General features: G+C 36.2%; 1 protein-coding gene across 2 annotated transcripts in view; it reads left to right on the forward strand.

Annotated features, from left to right (window-relative positions):
- Positions 1-5,081: 5,081 nt before the first annotated feature.
- LOC148953197 (uncharacterized) overlaps positions 5,082-23,794 on the forward strand; it is a 128,417-nt gene continuing 109,704 nt past the window's right edge. For both annotated transcript variants that reach the window (XM_089087566.1, XM_089087567.1), the window contains exons 1-3: positions 5,082-5,180; positions 18,298-18,477; positions 21,943-22,082. In XM_089087566.1, the coding sequence (XP_088943692.1) occupies positions 18,325-18,477; positions 21,943-22,082 (293 nt within the window). In that variant the 5' untranslated portion in view covers positions 5,082-5,180; positions 18,298-18,324. The remainder of the gene's footprint in view (positions 5,181-18,297; positions 18,478-21,942; positions 22,083-23,794) is intronic.

A 23,794-nucleotide genomic window follows, 5' to 3' on the forward strand; every position in this document is an offset into this window, starting at 1 on the left:
GTTTTTGTGGCTACATATTTCGCTGTCAAACTCTGTTATACACGGACGATCACTGGAAGGTAGGGAATGACAGAATATTTCTCTTTCAACTTTAAAATTATAAAACGGAACATTTTTCACATAGTCGGAGAAATATCCGAGTTTTTAAGAGAAAAAAGGAATCCATTTAAAGGCTTTTGTTTTAACTCAAAAAAGTTTTTGCTGTAAAAGAATAATATTTTAAGAATACTTATCATCCGATTTAGGGCATAAGAAGCTGTCTTTTAGCCATAATTACGGCTTAGGGGCCTACGAGGTAAGTCCAAAATTTATTTTGATACACCAAAAAAAAAACTTTCAGGAATGGATGTAAAGTCTATTTTAGGCCCCCCTCGAAGGTATCTTCAAATTCCTAAATTCTTTCCTTCCTTGCTTCTAAGGCTGTTGAGATATATCATTATGAGAGGGAATATATCGCGCTTGGTAAAAAAAATAAAATAGTTTGGCTTAAAGAGTCTGTACTTTTTATGTGTAAGCCTTGGAAAATGGATTTTCAAGATTTGAGCCAGATTCTGAGCCGAATTTGAATGATTTCCTATAGTTAGGATCATTTCCTTTTTTTATTTTTTATTATATTAATTTAGGAGGCCTTTAGGAATGTTTATGTAGTTAATCGCTATGCGTTAGCAAAATTTAAATTTTTCCCTGGCATTGTGATTTATATCTGTAATAGTTTTTATTTTTGTTCATTATGTAAATAAAAGTAAGAAAAGTCGTAACGAATGCTTCAGATTTTAGATGTAAAAAAGGAAAGGAAGTATAAAGTTGAAAACACTATCCCAAACTCTTGTTTAGCTGTAGATCTATCCCTGAAATACTATTCAAAAACACAGAATTTTCCCAAATTCTAGAAATGCAGTGTCAAGAGGGAGGGAGGGGTGCAATAGGGCACTTGAAAAACCCCCATTGGCAATTTTGAACCGAAAATTCCATAGGCTCAAAAACATCGTATTCATCACAAGATTTGAGGGACGCTAAAGCTATACTACAAAATCTATTAGGTGAAATTATAAAATTGATAACAATATCCCCGTTTATTCGGTAAGCGGAAACATCAGAAGCATTGCTCTAGCATTGCCTTAGCAAAAAGACATGGGCCTACTATGTACTTTTTTTTCCCTGATCCCTTCATATGGAAGAGGTAGTCATAAATCTTGGAAGGCGGCTCAAATGACCAAAAATTGAAACTTTTAGTACCCCTGTTAAGGTTTGAAAGGGATTGGAGGAAAATCAACTCCCCTCCCTTCCTCTTTTTTGCTTCCCAGCCCTTTTTAACATCGGCACAAGACATTCATTCGATCGGAATTTCTAGATAAAAAAAATTCTCAGAATAGTTGAAAGGCCCAATAAATTTGCTTTTGGGGATGATTTGACCGTCACAGCCCTTGGTCCTAGGGACATATATCGCACAAATTGCCTATTGTTTACAGATAGTTTTCATCGGGGAAAGCACAGAACGTAGCCTATCTTGGGTATCCGATTTTCTCAGAACCTTATAGGAATCGCTCCATGGGCCAAGAGGAATGTATTTTGTTTGGAGGGAGGATTTTAGAGGACCCAGAAATCAGCCAACAAACTTATTGACCTTCATCAGATTGAAACTTACCCACCATCATTCCTTGGACAAAGACCGTACTCAGGATTTTTTTTCGGAGGGGTTTTACACAAAAAGCCTCAAAAAACGCATACAAAAATCGTTTATATCCATTTTTGTTACGTTTTTACGAGTCAGACAAATATTTCAGGGGGAGGTGTTCAAACCCCCTAACCCCCCTCTGGGTACGGCCTTGCCTTGGACTAAGAGAAACCAAAAACACACAAAAACTTTTTAGGGGCACAGGGTCCCTGAACACCGAGGCCCTAAAAAAGGCCAGCAATTTTGTTCCGGTCGACTCTAGACTTCTATATCCTTCAGGCCTTGGGCTGAAAAAACCACAAAGCATAAGGGAAACTGAATTTTTATTGGTTGTCTTGAAAACAAGACGCGACAGAGAGCCAAAAAAGAACGAAAAATGTTCTTTCCTGAACGACTTGAAACTTAAAATCACAAGTCCTAAGGCCAAGGGGATCCTAATGTGCAGCAACAATATTTGGGGGCTCTGTGCCCCAATTTGTTTTTTGTCTGTTTAGCTTGAAGCTTATATCTTTAAGTAATTTGGCTATGAGATCTAAATGCAGAAGAAAAAAATGAAAAGAAAATTTGTTCCCCCAAAATGGGTCCTATATGGTGCTCGAAATAGCCCAAAATATTTTTTTTGTCTGCTTGAAGCTTCCAGGAGTCTTTGATAGGGCTAAGGGGAAGTGGTAGATCTAGGGGCGGGGGGGGGGGTCTCCTCCAAGATTTTTTCTGACGCCCTCATTCCTCGTTTTTTTTTGTTTTTATTTACTCCTTTTTTAGAATAAAGTAGTCAATTTGGTCAATTATTTGCACCTTTGTCACATTGGTGCCCCTCCCCCCCTAAGATTTTGTTCATTGGTGCCCTTGTCACATTGGGCCTCCTCCAAGATTTTGCTCTAGATTCGCTCCTGCTAAGGGGATGAAATATTTTTGAGGGAGGAAGAAACGTGTTAACAGGCTGAAAAAGGGGGCATACAACTTATTGTCCCTGATGTTTGACACTTACAGCCGTAAATACATGGTTAAAGGGGGACCTAACGTAAAAAGAAATCTTTCAGGCAGCCCCCCCCCCAAAAAAAAAGAACAAAAGGACTTTTTTCTAATTCGCTTGAAATTTATGTTCTTCAGTCCATGGGTCAAGGCTACTCCAGTACTCATAAAAAAAAGAGGGTAAATATTTGTTTCGCCCCAAAAAGTTAAAAACAAATTTATCTGGGTGATTTGGAACTTGAACCCACATGCTCAAAGAGAAGGAGCCCTCACATGCACAAATAAATTAGAATGGAGCACGGACCACCAAAGACTAGGGCCAGAGAGTTTTTTTTTTTTAATTCGTTTGCAACTTATATCTGAAAGTCCTTGGGCCGAGAGAACCCGAATTAGTAAAAATAAAATGAAAGGCCTGCAAAATTTTGTTTCTGGACGACTTGAAATTTATAACTATAGGCTAAGTTCGTCACCTGGTGCAACCTAGTGCACAAGTAAATTTGAATTTGGGGGCACAGCCTCCCTCCAAAACGGGGGACCAAGAAAGGGCCAAACAACTTTTTCTGTGTGCAATTAACCTGAAACTTTCAAGGGTCTTAACCTAAACTGAGGGGACCACATGTTTTGGCGGAGAGAAGATGTTTGGGGGCACAGCAACGGGCCAAAGAATACGTTGTCATAAATCAGTTTGAAAATTACAGCCGTAAGTTCCAGAGCCAAAAGTAACATAATGTAAAAGAAAATGTGTCAGGGCACAGGGCCCAAATTAGGGCCAGGAATCTTTTAATGCCCGAATGCAGATTCATAAAAGTAAAGATAAGATTTGCCAATTTGCTTAAAGTTATGTGTAGACAGGGCAAACAGAGCACTAATGAACTCGAACATTTTGAAAACAATTAGGTTTTATCGATTCATAGCGTCTGAAAAAATTTGCACGTTTTTTTGTATTTCTCCTACAGTCTACCAACCGACATAGTATTAGTATATTAATCTTATGGTCAAATATGACTTGTTCTTGATATGTGACTGTTTCTTAGATTAGCTTTGCTCAAATAAAACTATAAATCTCCTTTCATCAAAAATAGTATTAGCTTCAAGCTGCAGTAACATGAATTTGCTAAAGATTCAAAACTGAAATTATTCCTGGCTCGTGTGGTGTCAATTGGGGGAGAGGGCAGGAGGCTCATTCGGCTCTCTCTATATTTTTGTCCCGCTTAGGTTTCAAAATGTTTCTTTTTTGGAAATTGTCATTGAAAAATACACGCTTTTTGAATTTTCATTGAATGATTGAAAAAGGAAAATTACTACTCTCCTAGAATTGGAAAACTTCATATTGAACCACTCCCCCAACGTTTTGTGAACTGGTGCTGCTGCCTGGCTCCCGTCCTACGTCTAAGCTACTCAGAAATTATTTTATCTTGGACAAATTCCTTTATAATGTATAGAAAGTTAATTGTTATATATTTTTTTTATCAATTATTGAAATTACCAATATTCGTTTTAGTTGTTTCGTTTAGAAGCAAATTGTTAGATTTCAGCAGGAAATATAATCAAAATGATTAGTTTTAACAAAAAATAGTCTTTTTAAAATAAAATTGAAAGCCAGGAATATAAACATTCTAAGAGATATTTCTTATTGCTTTTGGAATAGGGCTAGTTCCACTCTAATTTGTAAACCATGGCTAACCTTCCATATTGTTTTGTGGCGATGATGTTGTTGATGGTATGAGAATTTAAAAAGTCAATGCTCAAAAAACAAGTTGTTTTGAGTAAAACATATAGTACGCTCTGGCCATTGTAGTGTTTAGGTGGCAGTAGCCCTTCTGTGTATGCGTTAATTTATGTTCGAATTAAGTTCTGTTTGTTTTAGGATTCATTGATTTATCCATAGTGGCAGGGGCGTCGTTTGGGGGTAGCAGCGGGGCAGTTGCCCCCCCCCCCCAATAATGTGAAGAAAAAATAAATTATACACCCTAAGCCCTTTGACTATCCACATATGGACCCCTCTTGCCCCCCCCCCCCAAATAAAAATGCTGGGGATTAGCCCTGCATAGTGGTATCCTTGTTTATCATTAATTAGAAATTGCAGACAGCTTCACTAACATTTTAGTTACGAAAAAATTGAATTTATCAATACACATGCTTTTTTGATAACCATTGAAACATTAGTCTCAATTGACAGTTAAAAATGGATGAATAACTAACGTGCAAGCACACTTAGGCCTTCGAGAAAACAACCAGCCTTTATTTTAGTTGCCATTCATCTATTTCTTATTAGTCAACTAGAGTAATAAGTCGTAACCAATAAGATTTCAGGAACTGAACGTCTATTTTCATTGCCACCAATAGAAATGCTGCTTCGGGATAGTTACACACAGTAATTGATTTGTTTAGATCATAAAAGTCAGTAGTTAATTTTAGTCGTCATGGTAGTGCAATCCAAAGGAAACTAGTTGTTTAAAATTCGGAATAGATCAAATTGAAGCAGTTAGTATTAAAGGCATTCTGACCGTCATCTGTCAATTTTTAATATTAGGTAAGCTAAACCTGGATTTTGAAAAAAGGTAGTAGACAAATATACGAAGATAACGGGGGATTTTCTGACGACAGTAAATATAATATACAACTTAAGCGGATATTTCGGCTATATAACCAATTACCATCTTCAGCGAAATATGTTGTAAAACGAAGGGTACTTGTCTGTTATCCCGACCACACTCAAGTTCTTGATCTGAGTAAAACCGGTTTCTCTGTCTGCATTAGCTTAGTCTGAATGATGTAAAATACTATGTAAGGATATTTTAATTAAATATCTAGGTACTTTTCAATTAGCATGTACCCACGCGATATATTGTATAGGGAAGATGCCAAAGGAAACTAGTCAAACGGGTATCTGTCAATAGAGAATTGGATCGCAAACCGTGGTTTGTCATTGCGTTTACAATATTTAAGCTATTGTTTTTTTTTAGTTTAGGGAGAAAAAGGGTAGGCTACCTAGGTTAGGTTAGGTTACGTATTTAATATATGCTTTGCTTTACCCCCCACTCCCGTAATGTGCAAATATATAGCCCAAATTTGTTTCTAAACTATTATATTTTCATCATATTTTGTTTTATTTCATTGGCATTAATCAAACTTGACTTCTCACGTGGATACCAGCTAATTGAAAAGTACCAATATGTTGTACATAGAGTTGGTTTGGCTAGGCATTTCATATAATGCATTCTGGGCAACTTGCTTTCCATATATTTGTTACTAAAGTATTATATTTTCATCAGATTTTGGTATATTTCATTATAATTAGCCTAACTTCACTTCTTGAGTGTGGTCGGGATAATAGACAAGTGCCAAACGAAGAGACAGAACTAAATTAACCAAAAACTTTCTTTGTTTTATAGTATATTTTGCTGTTGAATACAGAGTCTTATCCAGGATTTTCTGGCGGGGAGGGGGGAGGGGTACAAAAGAATTTTGAAGGGGATTACAAAAAAAAAAATTTAAAAAACAAATCAAAATTTGTTTATATTCATTTTTGTTGCGTTTTTACGAGTCAGACAAACATTTTGAGGGAGAGGGGTCAAAGCCCCTAATCTCCCTGGATACGTCATTGATAGGTCATATAGCCGAAATATTTGTTTAGGTTGTGTATTATATTTTGTTTTGAATGGTGGAAAGACAGCGTGGTCTTCGTCTTCTCAAAAATAGTAGAATAACTGAAACACCTATTGCTGCTATAAATCGTCATGGGGTTGAGCTCATTTGAGGTCAGTACACAGACGAAAACCTCTCCTCTATTCTATTCTGTTTATAGTGTCTGTTTTGGTGACTAGCCCCCCCCCCCCTCTAGAAATGGAAAAACATTAAAGTTATTTTCTATTATGTGATTTCTCCTATACCAGGGGCGTCCAGCCTTTACTTGTCATTTTGGAGGCAATTTAATAGAACTAAAAGCCTTTCGATTGACAATCTGGATTCTCAAATTTTGAATCTGATTTTCAAATTCGATTTCTTTCTAATACAATGTGATCGGGGATTTTATTTCAATTCATAATCGGACAATCCTATTCTCGTTTGGATTCTGAAACCTACAATCCTTTTTCAGTTGAGGGTTGTGGATTTGGGTTTGCCAAATTGCAGGGGAAATTTTTTTTAAAAAGCTTACAATTTGTAGCCTATATATTTTGGACTGCTCAGGAAGAGAAATTATTCTTTTTCTAAAAAATCGTACATCGGGTTTCTTTCTATTTTCTCATTTTTTCGTTAATATTTGATGCTGTTTTTTTTGGTAGTTCCCAAGAATATATGAAGTCTGTTTTTGTTTGTGGCCTGCGGAGGGATTGGGAGGCCAATTAAAACTATAAAAATCATTAATATTTCAAATTAATTTCCTGTACGCCTATTTTCATACAATAAAAATGAGTAATAAATATCCACCTTTTCAACTATTCAAATCTTGCGCAACAATGCAATTTCTTTACACTGTTCAATTACGGGGATTTCTTATAATTTGGATTTTAAAATCAGCTTGTTTTTTTTCACAATCCAAAACGAGAATACAGATTATCAATCGAAAGCGTCTCTACTCTCTCAGAACCAATTTTTGTCTATTGGAAACCATCCCCAAGTTAATTAATTAGAAAAAACTTTTTCTGCAAAATAAGTTTTTCAAGGAAAAGTAAAGAACTCCATTAAACAAAAAAAGAGCAAAAATATAATAAAATAATCTACCAAGCGTGAAACTATCACAAATCAGCATCGATAAATAAATTAAACCCAAAACGAACAGAAATTACAATAAATAACCGAGTCAAACTCAAAACGAGCAGAAATTAACATAAGTTGGGCGCAAAACCCTATGCCTTCCCAAGGCCAGAACAAAATTTGCACTTTACTGAAAAAATATAAATGTCTTTACTTTTATAAGTTTAATAAATCAAGTAATATTAACATTTTGATTACTAAATATCAGTATATGTATATTAAACTGACAATGCACATTCTTTTTTATTTTTTCAGTAAAGTGCAAATTTTGTTCTGGCCTTGGGACAGCCCAGGGTTTTCGAGCCCAACTTGTGTTAATTTCTATTGGTTTTGAGTCTGATTCGGTTAATTATTGTAATTTTTGTTCGTTTTTGGTTGCATATATTTATTGACGCTTATTTGTGGTAGTTTTAGGTTTAGTAGATTATTTGTTTTTATTTTTCTTCATTTTTTGTTTAATAGAGTTCTTTACTTATTTTGTTGAAAAAGTTTGTTTACTTAATTTCTGTTCATTTTATATTGACATAGTTTTTTCAGGGAAAAAGAAAATAACACTTTAAATCTTTTCGTTTTTTAAGACTTTATAGTTTGGCCTGCTATTTGTATGCTGGAGAAAAAATTTCAGGAATTTTTAACAACATACACCCTTTTCAAAATCTGTACACAAATAGGACTGTTTAATGTTGTTTTATACTTTCTTTAGTTGACCTGAAATGGAAAACTTGATACCATTCGCAAAAAAATCTGCTTGCTTTCTTTGATAGCTTGGATTCACTTACACTATTTTGATTTGGTTAAATTTCAAGAGCTGAAGCAGCCCCGAAAGTTAGAGCATAATACCCTCAGTCATTCTTGGGATAGTGCTGAGATGCCTGAGATACTGCTGAGATGCTGAGATACTGATGAAGAAGACCAGCGTCCAGCCAGCGACTCGCAAAGTTTCTACCTCACGAATAGGTAGAATATCTTGTAAATAAAAATTGGATTTGAGGAAGACTAAAATCTATTCTATAAATTATATACAACAACTTTCCATATAGACCTTATATGCCCCAAGGGCATAACTTACAACCCTTGCACTGAGGGCTCTGAGGGGATTATCATCCTAAAAGACCTAATTTCCAGAACTTTCAACTACGTTGAACAATATGGATACCTAAAAATTTTTTTTGGATGTGTTTGGGAAAATGGTGGGCTTAAGAGGGGCTTTAGTCGCTATCCAATCACTTTCAACTATTAAAAAAGGCACTAGCCCTTTCAATTTCCAATTGAATGAGCCCTTTTGAAGTTTCTACGACAACTCTGTCAATAAAAACTTTATATGCCCCCAGGGCATAACTTACAGACCTTGCACTGAGGGCTCTGAGGGGGTTATCATCCTAAAAGACAAAATTTCTAGAGCTTTCAACTATGCTGAACAAAATGGATATCTCAAAATTTTAATTCGATGTGTTTGGCAAAACGGTGGGCATAAGAGGGGCGTTATCCACTATCCAATCACTTTCAACTATAAAAAAAGGCACTAGCACTTTCAATTTCCAATTGAATGAGCCCTTTTGAAGTTTCTACGACAACGCTTTCAAAAAAAAAACTTCATATGCCCCAAGGGCATAAGTTATAACCCTTGCTCTGAGGGCTTTGGGGGGAAGGGTTTTCATCCTTAAATACCTAATTTCCAAAACTTTCAACTACGTTGAATAAAATGGCTATGTAAAAATTTTGATTGGATGTGTTTGTTGGATAGATGGGCGTGGGGGGGGGGGCTAGTTGCCCTCCAATCACTTTCGACTATCAAAAACGGCACAAGCCCTCTGATTTTCCAATCGAATGAGCCCCTTTTGAAGTTTCTACGAAAATGCCTTCTATAAAAACCTTATATGCCCCAGGGCATAACTTTAAACCCTTGCCCTGAGGGTTGTGGGGGAGGGTCCTCCTCAAAAGTATATTTTCTATATGGAAATTAACTACGCTGAACAAAATGGCTATCTCAAAATTTGTATTGGATGGGTTTGGGGGAATGATGGGCGTGGGGGGGGGGGCTAGTTGCCATCCAATCTCTTTCGACTATTAAAAAGGGCAATATACCTTTGAATTTCCAATTGAATGAGCATTTTTTGAAGGTTCTACGACAACGCATTCTATAAAAACCTGCCATGCCTGCAGTACATAATTTACAACCTAGGCCTTAAAGGCTGTGGGTGAGGGTCCTACTAAAAAACATACTTTCTATCAGGAAATCAACTATGTTGACAAAAATGGCTATCTCTAAATTTTGATTGGATATGTTTTGAGAAAATGGTGGGACTGGGGGGGGGCTAGTTGCCCTCCAATCACTTTCGACTATTAAAAAGGGCACTAGCCCATTGAATTTCCAATCGAATGAGCTTCTTTTGAAGTTTCTACGACAGCGCCTTTTATAAAAACCTTACATGCCCCCAGGGCATAACTTAAAACCCTTGCCCAGAGGGTTGTGGGGGAGCGTCCTCCTCAAAAATATATTTTCTATCTGGTGATGGGCGTGGGGGGGGGGGGGGGCTAGTTGCCCTCCAATAACTTTCGACTATTAAAAAGGGCACTAACCACTCCGATTTCTAGTTGAATGAGCCCTTTTCGAAGTTTCTACGACAACTCCTTCGATACGAAGTGCCCGGGTATGGAAAACAAAAAAAAAACACATTGTGCCCACATCGTTCATTACTTTGGCAGCGCTGGCGCGCTGCCTATGATAAATATACGTAACTTACGAATTAACTTACGTAAAGAAATTCTATATTCAAATATTTTAATATGTATATTAGGGAGTTCACCCCCTAGTCAATACCTTGCTCTTTACGCTAAGGTTCAAATTTTGTTCCAATTCTTTAAAAATGACCTCTTAATCACAAAGGTCGTTAATTAGAATAAATAGCTCTTATGAAAGTACTAAAAAATATTTGGCTTAAAGAGCGAGGTATTGATTAGGGGGTGAAACCAATCATATACGTAATATTTTCTATTCGTTTTAAGTTTTGATGTTGCTCCTTACTTTCAGTTGAAAAACTTGTTGTTGTTTTTTAATTTAATTTCTGACCTTTTTTTAAATAATGCTGGGAAATTTGGCGCCCCCTTCATAGCAATGTCCCATCCCCCATGAAAACTTCCTTCATGTAAAGATCTTCCCACATAACCTCCAACTCACCCCCCTCCCTCCACTACCAGAAAGAATCCTCCCTGAAAACGTCTGTATACTTCCCAATAACCAGTACTATATGTTAACATTGGGTAAAGTTCATAACTTTCAGCCCTCCCCCTGGGGACTTCGGGGGATTAAGTCATCCTAAAAGACATAGTTATCATATTTTCGACCATGCTGAACAAAATGGATATCTCAAAAAATTAGCGTGGGAGTTGCTTTCCATTTTTTTTGGTAACTTAAAAGGGGCACTAGAATTTTTAACTTCCATACCAATGAGCCCTCCCACGATATTCTATGACCACTGGGTCGATACAATCCCCCTGAAAAAAAAACACGCAAAAAAACAACAAATAAACACGCATCGGTGATCTTTCTTCTGGAAAAAAAAAATGCAAAATCCCACATTTTTGCAGGTAGGAACTTGAAACCTCTACAGTAGAGTTTTCTGATACGCTGAACCTGATGGTATGATTTTCATTAAGGTTCTATGACTTTTAGGGGGTGTTTCGCCCTTTTTCGAAAATCAGCCAAATTTTCTCGGGCGCGTAACTTTTGATGGGTAGGACTAAACTTGATGAAACCTATATATTTGAAATCAGCATTAAAATCTGATTCTTTTGATTTATCTATTGGTATCAAAATCCCGTTTTTTAGAGTTTCGGTTACTATTTCGGTTACTCCTTACTTATGAACTGTAAGTTCGTAAACTCAATATGACTTGTAAAAGTATGTAATCAACGTGTTCCAATTTTGGACAGTCACACTTCGATCTAACTGATTTTTAATGGGTGGAACTTAATCTCTTAGGAGGATTCCTTAAATAATTTCAAGATGACAGCGAGTTAAAAGAAGTAGATATATGCCAATATTTATGAACTTGGGAGTGGGGGAGTGGGAGGATACGCGGCCCCAAAAGCCTCACTTAGGGTTCTGCAATAATAGGAATGGAAAGTTCTTTTGTAACTCCGATTTTAAAAAGGTTCTACGTCCCCAACTTTCTTAGAATGCATCAACTGAAGCCTCAATTTAATATGACCTATGTGTATAACGCAAGACCTTTTCTGCTGGGACTGCACGAGCTGGGAGCCGGCGTTTACCCCTCCCCCAGGAAATAACACCCGGAAAGTACCCGCCGTAAAAAATACCCCCAGCCGTGGAAAATACCCCCAGAAAATACACCCATGGAAAATTATTCTCCTCGAAAATTACCCCCCCCCCTGGAAAATACTCGCCCCCAGAATTCTCCCACATGCAAAATTGAGCAGCCAAAGGAGATTGCAAAATAGGTACCTCAAAATGTCGATCAGATTTCCTGAGGGATAACAAAAGGACCCGATATCTAAAACAGTTTTAGGACAGGGTATGGCTGGGCTCCAATCACTTTTGACTTATAAAAAAAGTACTAGAACTCTCAAAAATTGTCCATATGTTTCCCAATAACAAATACTACCTGTAAGCAATGGACAAATTGTAAAACATACAGCCCTTCCCCTAAGGAATGTGGGGGATCTTGCCATCTCCAGAGGCATATTTATCGGACCTTTCAATTATGGTGAACCAAATGGCTATCTCAGAATCTCATTCGGATGTCTTTGGGGAAACGGCAGGGGGGCGAGGAAAGGGGGTTGGTTGCCCTCCATTCTGTTTGGTCACTTGAAAAGGCACTAAACTTTTAATTTTTGCTCGAATGAGCCTTCTCCCGATCTTCTAGGACCCTTGGTTTGATACAGTCAACCCTTGGGGGAAAAAACACACACAACCATAATCTTTAGATAACGACGAAGACCACATTACCTTTCCATCACAAAAACAACAAACTTGGGATTGTTTTAATTTTTAATTTTAAAGATCTCATTTTATTGTAAGTTTTATTTAATTTTTATACATAGTTTGCTGTGGACAGGCTCTTGAATATAGAGCCGGAATGTTTTAATGTCTATGTTAATGACACATTCTTTTGAAGAGTCTCAGCAAAATGAAATTTGCAAAATTTTAGGAAAAAAGTACAAAACACGATAAAATAGGAGAAATTTGGATAAAAATAACACAACCAAATTCGTCATATTTAGATACCCTTCATCAGCCTTTTCAATCCCTTGTTCATAAAACAACGAGATTTGGAATTTTTCTCGAGTAGGATGGCCAGGGTCTCAAGAATCCGTGTTTATTTGTTTTTATATTTTTTTTTCTTACCACGGGAGATCATATTGAATTAGTAGCCGCAGAACATTTGTAGAGCAATCATCCGAATAAAAATTAGAGCTCTAATAATTTTTGAAATAAGCAAAGGAGATGGGTGCCAGAGCAAAGTGTTGATTTCTGCTTTTTTCTGTAGTAAAAGAACAATTTTGGTCGATGATAGCCAATCAGTTTAGAATAATTAAAAAACAATTAGAGCTTCAGCAGCCATACTACCAAGCGGTGGTGCATTCGCCCATCAGTTTTGGTGTAATCAGTGGTGCACAAACACATACACTCCGATCAAAAAGAACAGTTTTGACAGACTATTTATGCAGTAATATATAAGAGTTATATAGCGTTTCATTGTTGCACACCAGCTATTAAGGGAAGGTCAGTGGATCTTTACGAAGGCTCAGGAATGCATTTTTGGTCTAAAATTTTCTCACTTTGGAGAAAGTTCCTTTCACCAAAAAGCCTCTCTTCATCTGGCGGAATATGTTTAGGGAAATCTTTCTAGATGGATACTAAGGGAATGGGTCCCCTCTTGATAATTTCTTAATAGGAATAGACACCGTATTTATCTGATTACCTTCGTTGAGGTGGTATGGTTGAGGGGCATCCCTTAAGGACAAGGTTTTTGTGTATATGCTTGACCTTTATTCAGAACACACCGTAGAAGTGAAGTTAGGTTAATCCTAATGAAATAGGCTATACCAAAAAATGATGAAAATATAATATTTTATTAACAAAATTATGGGAACTGCAGCAGAAAATTATATAAAGTACGCCGCCCAGAATGCATTATATTAAATACCTAACCATTATACCAACTGTATATATATTACGTATTTAATAAAAATGTACCTACAACGTAGTTTTTATACTAAACCTAAGTTAACTGTCTCCGAATACAGATAGCTAAACCGGTTTTGGTCAGATCTTGTATCTGAGTAAATGCTGGGAAGCTTAGGGGGGTAACAGCTTTCCCCCCTCACCAACAAGATACTTTCTGTCAGTTATAAGTTTTAGCGCATCTCTTTACTTTCATTTTAAAATATAAAGCTTGCTTGCTTTGAAAACGGAGTGCTAAAACTACAATACACAAATTGCGAGTCCTAGGATTCTCATTTACTTGAAGGATTTTTCAGCTCTTTTAAAGATTAAGAAGTTTTTTTTTTAAGTTGGACTTTCTTGATCCCATTCCATCTCCTTCTTGAAAAAAAAGAAAGAAAAAAAAAGAGCGAAAGAAATTTTTTTATGTCGGCAAGAACCACTAACCCCCCCAAAAAAGAAAATATCAAGCGATTGCAACATTATTTTCCATTTAAATAGATGCAGTTATTAAAGAAACTTTACATAAACTGATGCAGAGAAGGCAAAGACTTAAATTGCAACTTATAAGGACCGTCGAGTATATTTTTGTAAGAAACTTCTCTTGAATATCCAATTAAATATTTCCTGTCTCATATCATGCAGTTGAGATTTCATCCTTTTCTTTTGAAGTTTTATCCCAATGTCACCGCGCAAAAGTAATCTTTGATTTGGCTTTATGTGTAGGTTTAAAATATGCAAACTGTGACCTTAGAAAATTTCTATAAGACATGGGGAGATTACTTCAAAAATGTGGAATAAGTTTTCGGGAGACGTTCTTTCCTTCTATCCCTTAGAAAAATTCTTGACTCTTAACAACCTTAAAGAAAATTTGAAGTGGCATTTTAAAAATAAATTTTTATTGTTGGGTTCTTCTTAGGCTTTAGAGCCTCAGCCTCACTTCTCACCGGGAAAAAGAAAACAGAACAATCAGCAAAATGTTAGTAGTGTTAATGTCACCATAATTTGATTTGAATTAGCTTCTTCATATGGGAATATCAGACCCACTGGGTCCCGGATAGAAAATTTTTCCCTAGTTGCACCCGGAAATGGGAGGAACGAGGCGTAGTTTTGTCCAAAAATAATTTGTAAATGCACCTGCCTATAGTAAGTAAGTAAGCAAGTAAGTTTTATTGCGCTAAAAGCACATGGCAATACAAAACAAAAAGTAAAATTCACTTTTAAATGAATGTCATTACATAAATATAACATAAACATTACATAACAAAAACATAAATCACATAAATGAAAGAGAAACATAAATCACAAAAATCTGCCTCCGTGCTCCATTGCCAAGCTGAGAAATCGTCCTAAATTATTAATACTTGCAAAAAATTTGTCCCTCATTATATTCACCAGCCATTTCTCATAAGACTCACACTTTCCTTACACTTCATTTCTCAACTCACTCAATTCTACACACTCATACATCACATGACCTGCACTGTCGTCCCTACTTCCACATATCGGGCAAAGTAAAGACCATCCAGCCCTTTCCTTCTCTCTAAATACTTTCTTCTTACCCCACGTGAAAACTATTTCCTCTCAATTCAATTATTTACTTCAATTCCTCATTTTTTGGAATTCACCTTAAACAAAACCCCTTCACCCCATGTCTCCTTCGCTGAAGTGTAGTGGCGCAGGGAATCAGAAAGGCGTCTTTCATACTGCCAAATCTGTATCTCTTGATCACATAGAATATTACCTATCATCTTTGCAACCTCTTTATCTAGCCCAAATCCATTATTCCACATTTCGCCCCCTCCACCATCTTGTAATATCCTCCTTACCTGGTACGGCCATGAACTTGGAGATTAATCTCTAAGAGTTTCTAAATAAGCAGATTTAAATAACCACACTTGTGGCATCTTCACTATACACGCTCCCAAAACCTAACAATATTCACCAGCTTACAACTTCTTAGCGAAAAAATCCCTAGATCTCTTCTAACAACCAAACTATTCATATCTTTATTAACATCTAGCCATCTCTTATAATATCCCAGTTGTATCCTTTCGAACTTATCCCTTTTCTGGAATCCCCGATCTTTCAACGCATAATATGTCACCGATATCATCTTATTCCTAAAAATCTCTTTCTGCATCCTAATGTCTCTTATATCCCTTATTTGGCTCTTTACAATTAAATTCGAGCACGTCCTACCAATTTCTTCATTACAAATAATTTATCCTTTTCCTTAAACGTCACCCCCTAAATATTTCCATTCATCCTCAACTTCGAGCGCTGTACCTCCAAAAATAAACTAATTTTCCTCACTTAATTGACGACCATATGAGCATTTATTATGTCGAAGACCCGCTTTTCAGTGGGAGTGTAGATTTTTGGCTAATTTTGTAAAAACAGCAAATAAACACAAGTAAAATTATACAAAAATCGGATGGAAACCTCAGAAATTCAGCAATTAGCACTAGAATAAAGAAAGTTTTGAAAGAAGGTCAAACGAACTGCCCGCCCTCCCTGCAGATGTCCCTGTTTCAGATCTAGAACCGCATCCTGGGAAGAATATAAGAAGAATACTGTACTAAAAAAAAATGCAAAAGTAAGCATATTCAGGCTTTGAAATGTTTAAAAACGATATCATCAGAGTTAGCACAGTAATTATACAAATCTTGAATCATCTTTATGTTTTACCTATATTTATTTAGGAAAAGTGTCAAAATCCGATGAAAGTAAGCGGAAATCGATAACACTGGGTGGATTTTGGGCTATTTTATACACAACAAGCTTGCTTATTCAGGCGCGGAAGACAATTGGAGATTATCTGATGAGTACTCGCTTAGCTTCTGTCGTTGAAATTTGATATTTCGGGCTGATACACAGACAGTCTTGGCTAAGTAACAGTTTTGCTTGACTTAATGCTTTTTGCAAACAGGTATTATTAATCGAGTTTAGCAAATGAATAGATAACTAACCAAAATTGGGTTAGTCTACCTATCAGAGTCAGCCAAACGACGAAGACTTAGTAAAAAGTGATATCTCTCCCATATAGCATTTTCCCCCACCCAAATTGTTTAGAACAGGTGGCTATAGAAACTTATGGGGGTCTTATTAGACCACAGGTTTACCTCCCCGGCCCCTCGATATACTCGAAATAAAACTCCAGGATAGCTATTATAATCCAGAAATTTAGAAAATACATCTCTGGCGGGGACAAGGTTCGTGCGAGTCTAGGTATTTATCTCCCCTCCCGACAGAAAATACCTCCCCCCCCCCCTAAAAAAAACGTGGAAAATACCTACCTAAAAATACCCCCAGGAAAACACTCCCCCCTTCGGAAAATACCTCCTGTGGGAAATTCCTCCGCGGACAATTCCCCCCCCCCCGCGTGAAATTCCCCCTGCGGGAAATTACCCCCCCCCTCCGTGGAAAAGTATTCCCGTGGAAAATTACCCCCGTGGAAAATTCCCCTCCGATAATTCCCCCCATGGAAAATTCCCCCATACGCAAAATTGCGCAGCCAAAGAGAAACTACATGGTAGGTACTTCAAAATGTCGATCAAATGTCCTAAGGGATAACAAAAGGACCACATATAAAAAACTGTCTTAGGACAGGGGCTGGCTGGTCTCGAATACTTTCGACTTATAAAAAAAGGACTAGACCTCTCAATTTCTGAACGAATGAGCATCCTCCGAAGTTTCTACGACCAAATGGCGGAGGTGGAGATAAGGAAGGGGCATTCCCCCTCCTTTACGGAATAAATTCTGCTCATTTTGTGGTTAAATGTTAGTTTTTACTTTTATAACAACAGCGTAGACCAGAATCATTCCCAGAAATCAAGAGGGATTAAATATCAATTCTACCTTCCAATCCCCCACCTCTTCTTTAGAACTAATTCTGTATTCTCAGGGCTCAATGAGGGGTGGATATGTTTCATAATAAGAATGCATAAAAACTCATTTTTAATGGTTTTTTTAAAGTTTTTGTCTACCCCCCCCCCCGAAAAAAATAACCCCCCAAACAAAAGTCCCGGATACGGCCTTCGGGATTATATATCAATTTCGGCTTCCATCCTCCCCTTGTCTCTCCCTTGGAACTAATTCTGTATTTATCTGATGACTCAATGAGAGTTTTGATATTTTGGCATTAAAATGCCCTTTTGAGGCATCTCTCTCCCTCCCTAGATACAAAACGATCAGAGAACCCCATTGTAGATGTTTTAAGCTCTTATATGCAAATATTTGGAATTGTGTATTTATTGCCAAAGAACGATCATGGATAAAAACAACAGCTATTAAAACAACAGGGAATGTACCTTTTAAATTTGTTTAGACATATTACCTATATTTATTGCAGCTTAAAATGCTTTTAAAGACATCTTTTAATTTTTACTTAATACACTGCTAAATTTAAACAGTTTAATTTTATTCCTATTTGAGCAACTAATTGCATTTGTAGTAAACCACTATTAGCTGAATGGGCCTTTTCGTTTCTTTGAAAATCTCCATGAAAATCTACGTTCAGCTTTTGTTCTTGATATTTAATTTTCTTTTAAAAGGAATGAACCCACCTGCATCTTTGGTCTATTTTTCTATAATTTCCTTTCCCCAGAAACCACTTATTTGTCTAAGGTCTAAGGTTTCATTTTAATCAACGTTCACAGCTTCTGACCTAATCTTAGCAACCAATAGAGACAGTCTTTTTCAGAATTTCACCAATAGGAAGAAGAAGAGAATGGACACCTGTTACATTCCAAACAATCCTAATTTTGGTCCTGATTTGTGGCGACCCCCAAGTCCCGAGACTTCACCCCTCAGAACAATCAGTATCTCGCCAGTTCAAGATGGAAATACTCTAGTCCCGTTAAATATTGTTTCCCAATCTCAGGTAAATATGCGCTCTGTTTAATTTGTTAATCTGTTTAATTTGTTTGAGTATAAACTTTTCTGCTTCTTCATGCCTATACTGTTGCCTATTCTCTGCTTCATATAAATAAACTTAAATGAAATCCATTCATGTCTTTTCTGTCAATGTTAGAAATTAGGACGTCATTTTAATTGTTCTTTCAAGGGTCAAGAAGCAGGAATTTTCTTGAAGTCGAGGAGGGGAGAGTAAAAACGGTATATATATATATATATATATATATATATATATATATATATATATATATATATATATATATATATATATATATATATATATATATATATATATATATATATATATATATATATATATATATATATATATATATATATATATATACACACACACACACACACACACACACACACACACACACACACACACACACACACACACATATATATATATATATATATATATATATATATATATATATATATATATATATATATATATATATAATCCTCGTTTTAGGACACATGTTGAAAGTTCTGGGCTTTAGGTGGGGTAGCGACAAGCAATATTATTGTTATCTAGGTTGTTTCCGATTTTTGTTGAAAATAATATATCATAGCTCCCCGTAGTTTATTTTTGGTATTTCAAATTTTGATATATTACTCAGTCCAGTATGAGAACAGAAAAATGTAGAATTTTAATGCTCTAGATTTGACGGTAAAGCCGACCTTGTTACACCAGGGGCGGTCTGAGTTTTTCAATCTTCTTCATTGCGCTAAATAGTTCTTACAGGTCTGAAGTAAAGTTTAACAGATATTTGGTTACTTTTAGCCAAATTGGAAGACAATTACTTTCAGTAGGTCTCACTTGAAACCGAGGCCTTAGTTTATCATATAAGAAAATTTATGTTTAGTTTTTACAAAGTTTGTTTTTGAAACTACTAAAATTGTGAGAATCACTATTTCTGATTTCATATTTACGGCAGTAATTATCAAACACGTATGTGAGGAGATTTGGTCTCTTCCGGTCGACCCAATCCCCTCCCTCATCTCTTGGATATTTCAGGCTATTTAATTTCCTTTTAGTTATTTTATATAGACTGCTTATTCTTGGGGCTTTTCCGAATCTATGCCCCTCCCGTTACGTTATGGCGAACGCTCTGAAACTAATTCCTGCATATATTGCAAGAAGCTATGTTTCAGCTTAATCTTGAAATTTTCTATAAATGTTGAAATGAAAGTTGAAAATGAAATTTTGAAATAATAAAGGTTGAAAAAGAAGTGTAGAAAACGACTTTTAATACTGGTTTTGAAAGTAAAATTGACTAGTGATGTATTTCCATAGTTGCTCTTCCACTTTTTTTCATGTTTTCTACTTTCTTAGATCAAATATTTTAGCTTTGGATGTAGAGGCTTGCATTCTTTTTTGGCTTATTGCTTACTGCATCATCGTGCTCTTTATTGTCTAAAATCAGAGATAATTTTGCTTTTAGCTCAGATAACCTTATAGTGTCATTCTAAACGAAAGTTGTCTAAAAAGTCGGATCAAGAAATTGCTTATGCCACTGATCGTGTGGAGGCTATTGAAGACAAAACGGTCTTACGAATGTCCATAGTCCATTGCAGAGCAACTTCATCACAAGACCCAAGACATACAACTAAGCAGAGGATATGTCATAGAAACAGTAGAAAAAGTTTAATTGCTCTATAGGCAGAATATGTAGAATACGGGTCTGCCGTTTGAACTGTGAAATATAATGAATAGCAGCTTTTCGACTTGGGAGGCTGAAATCAGAAACTAGTCGTGATTTTGGAAGGCTCAGACTAAAACTCAGCTCGAGACGTAGCGAGCTTTCAGGAAAGAGCTTTCGGGAAATTTAATACAATAAACTAATGCCATAGACTCACCTCTTACGGTTAAAGAAGTACTGGAGCTCACCACTCAACCTCACTCAGTCCAGCCCCGCCAACCTCTATTCTTCTTTTATATGCTTTATCTTTATTATAGGTATGCTTTTCGTCAGAATACTCTATATTCTTTTAGTTTAAAAAGCACTAGATTTTGTAAATATCTTGAAATTCCATCCTTTTTTCTAAGCAACCTTTTAATAGCCAAGCAGTGTTTCAAATCGTCAATTGCTGCTCCATTCATAATAAAGCGGTGAAAATTTTACCTTTTTCCGCCAGAAAAATTGTGAAAATTGATAAAAATTTTGCAAAATATCGCACGCAGAATAATACTCTGATTGTAGGCCTCTTCTTCGCTAGGCTCCACGCGGGTAATTTTTCACGTCTTGGATTGCATGCTTCAGGTCGTCAACATTGATCAGTAAATTTTGAGCTCCATGAACTGACAGACTCTTACGCATGACTTTATTTCAAGGAGGGTATCATGGGCATACATGGAGTGGCACCAATTCACTTCCCTTCCAATAGAAGCATCTTCCAAAGTGAATGTAAAGCTAAGTTTTAACAAAATATACCGAATTTGGCGTTCTCCCTCAACTCATCTCGAGCCATTTGCCCTCTGAATAAATCCAAGCTACTTCTATGGGTGAGGCTTTACAGCAACACAAAAAATAGGTGAATTTAAAATAATGTTTACTATACTTCGGTAAAAAAAATGAATCAAAACTGAAAATAAAACATTTTGATGACAAGCTAGTATAATGTTATGTTTAGGATTTGTCTATTGGGAAGAAGACGCCTTTTGATTCTACATATCGTTGGGTTTAACTAAATAGTATGTATTCTAACAGTTCCAATGTTGCTCCACTGTAGCACTGGGGGGGGGGGGGGCACGGCACTAAAAGCCTGTTGAAAAAAATAACGCTTAAAATACATAAAAAATTGTTTTATTCAACAAGCGAAATGACACCTGATGTATTTTTCTTTCTCTTCAGAAAATCTTGCTGTCCGTTTTATGACACCGCATCATGTCTGTTGGCCAGGTTTTACCAACATTATTTTTTATAGACGGTTCATAATAATGCCAATACCAGCTACATATCATCAAGTTGTCAATAGTACCAATCACAAAAAAAATTAAGTATAATAATAACAACAAACTGAAAATATACGTAAATTAATTGCTTCGAATCATTCCTCGATTTAACGATCGCTATCCTGATTCATCATGAGCTAAGCTGGAAACTAAGCAAACGATACATTTGATACCTCCACATTGTCATTCTTACCTTGGAATCAGGGCCGTATCCAGAATTTTTTCCGGGGAGGGGGGTTTACAAAAGGATTTTCTTTTTGGGGGGGGGAGGGTTACAAAAAAACTTAAAAAAACATATCAAAAATATGTTTATGTTCATTTTTGTTATGTTTTTACGAGTTGGACAAACATTCCGGTGTGTGTGTGGGGGGGGGGGTGGAGGGGGTTCAAACCCCCTTGCCCCCTGGATACGGTCTTGCTTGGAATATTTGATTTTTTATGAATTTTTAAGCGTTACCTTTTATTTAGGATCCCTTGCTACATTCTTACAACAATACTAACGTGTCGGAAGTGTCAAAGGATATTACTACAAATTTGACAATCAGCACTCTTGATCTAGAACCTTTGCCTGGATTTTTTACTTTCTCATCGGATCAAGTCAACTATAGGTAAGCTGCTTTTCTTATCCTTTCAATCGGATACGTACGTAAAACCTTTTATACGTACGTAGACACTGGCTGATGACTTAGGTGTTAAGAATTTGCACCGAAGCAAAATAAAATACTTAAGTACTTTTGGGCCCATTCTCTGCGAGATCTCGTCCTTTTTATGATTCTTTCCATGCTTCTGTATATTTCTATTTTTGTCAAAGTTATTTAAATAAATGATTTCTAAATACGGATATAAACACTATTCATATATTTAAAATGTAATTAAGAACACCATCCATGATTCAAGATTTAATTACATGTATGCGCAATTTAAAGGTTATCCTAGCTGAATGGTTAGCGCGCTAGACTTACAATTCCATATGTTCTTCATGACGGGAGTCTGAATCATGGTGTCGCCAATTTGGTTTGGGAGGGGTCTAGTGGTCTGAAGCCTTCCCAAACCACAGTATGGCTGGTCCCAAGCCCCCCATTGCACTTCCTGACTGAAGTACCAAGAGATCCGCGCCGCTAACAGGGACTGTAAAGTCTAGTGCCGTATCCTTTACATATTCACAAGTTTTCCAAATACGTACTTTAATACTTTTTTGATTTTATATTTCAATCACAAAATAATCATACTGACATAAAATTTAAAAATACTGTCCATCCTAGGGAGTGTTATGCTTTTAAAGGGTAACTTTAGACTCTTCATAAAATAAGATTTCAAAAGTCTTCGATCGATGGACCGCAGTGATAAACAATTTACAAAGTTTGCTATTACAACTATAAATAATCTACCTTTCAAGCTGGAACATATTCAAGAAAAAAGGGAAGTGGCTCGAACAAATCTGCCATCAACAAAAATGAGTCTATTGACGACGATAGAATATAAAACCAAAAAGCCAAAAAAACACAAGTCATGCATCATCAAGACGAGAAAAAAAGGTTAATGATATTATGAAGTGTTTACGAAAAGCAGAGTGCAAGATTCTGGAGTGACCACAAATGCATGGAATTTTATTTGAGAGAAGAGATATTATAGTTTCTGGAAGACAAGAGGCAAAATTTAGGAGCTATTCTTCAATTTCCAACAATATGAAAAATTTTTCAGAAAGTGACTGCGAGTACCTCCTCTGCTCCAACGGAACAGACATCTTCAGTAAATACAGCGATTGTGATACAGAAGAAAAACAAATGAAAAGAAAAAGAATTTAAAGGATGCTGTTATTAAAAGCAAGAAAAATATCTGCTTCATGCTGCATTATTATTTATCTACGGGCCATTCGTCCAGTTTTCATTTTCATAGAAAGAAAAGAATCTCAGATGAAACTATTTAGTCATGTCTCATAAGATCTGGCTACAAAATATTGAACCATTCCCAACTTAGTTGAAAGAAATTTAAGACCAAATAAATGCAGGATCCGAATTTTACAACTACCCGTCATATCTACATACTTAGAAGAAATTATTGACAAAATATTTGTGATCCAAAACATGTGATGAAGCGTCTCACTACAAAAGGAAAAATTTACAGTTTTTGCAAGTTCTCTAGTTCTGTGATAAAATGGACTTTGAAGGTTGGAATACTATTTTAGTTTAAGGTGCTAGTAATTTGCCTGTAAATTTGTAAAAAAGAACAAGTTTTGTGTCAAAACATGGCCCACTCTTTTCTTCTTTCCAATGACTTTCTGTATAGCATCATTGCACTGTGCAAGACCAACATTGCTAGT

Source organism: Artemia sp. Qi Xiang Cuo, chromosome 4, assembly GCF_049724085.1.
Source record: "Artemia sp. Qi Xiang Cuo chromosome 4, ASM4972408v1, whole genome shotgun sequence".
Taxonomy (NCBI): domain Eukaryota; kingdom Metazoa; phylum Arthropoda; class Branchiopoda; order Anostraca; family Artemiidae; genus Artemia; species Artemia sp. Qi Xiang Cuo.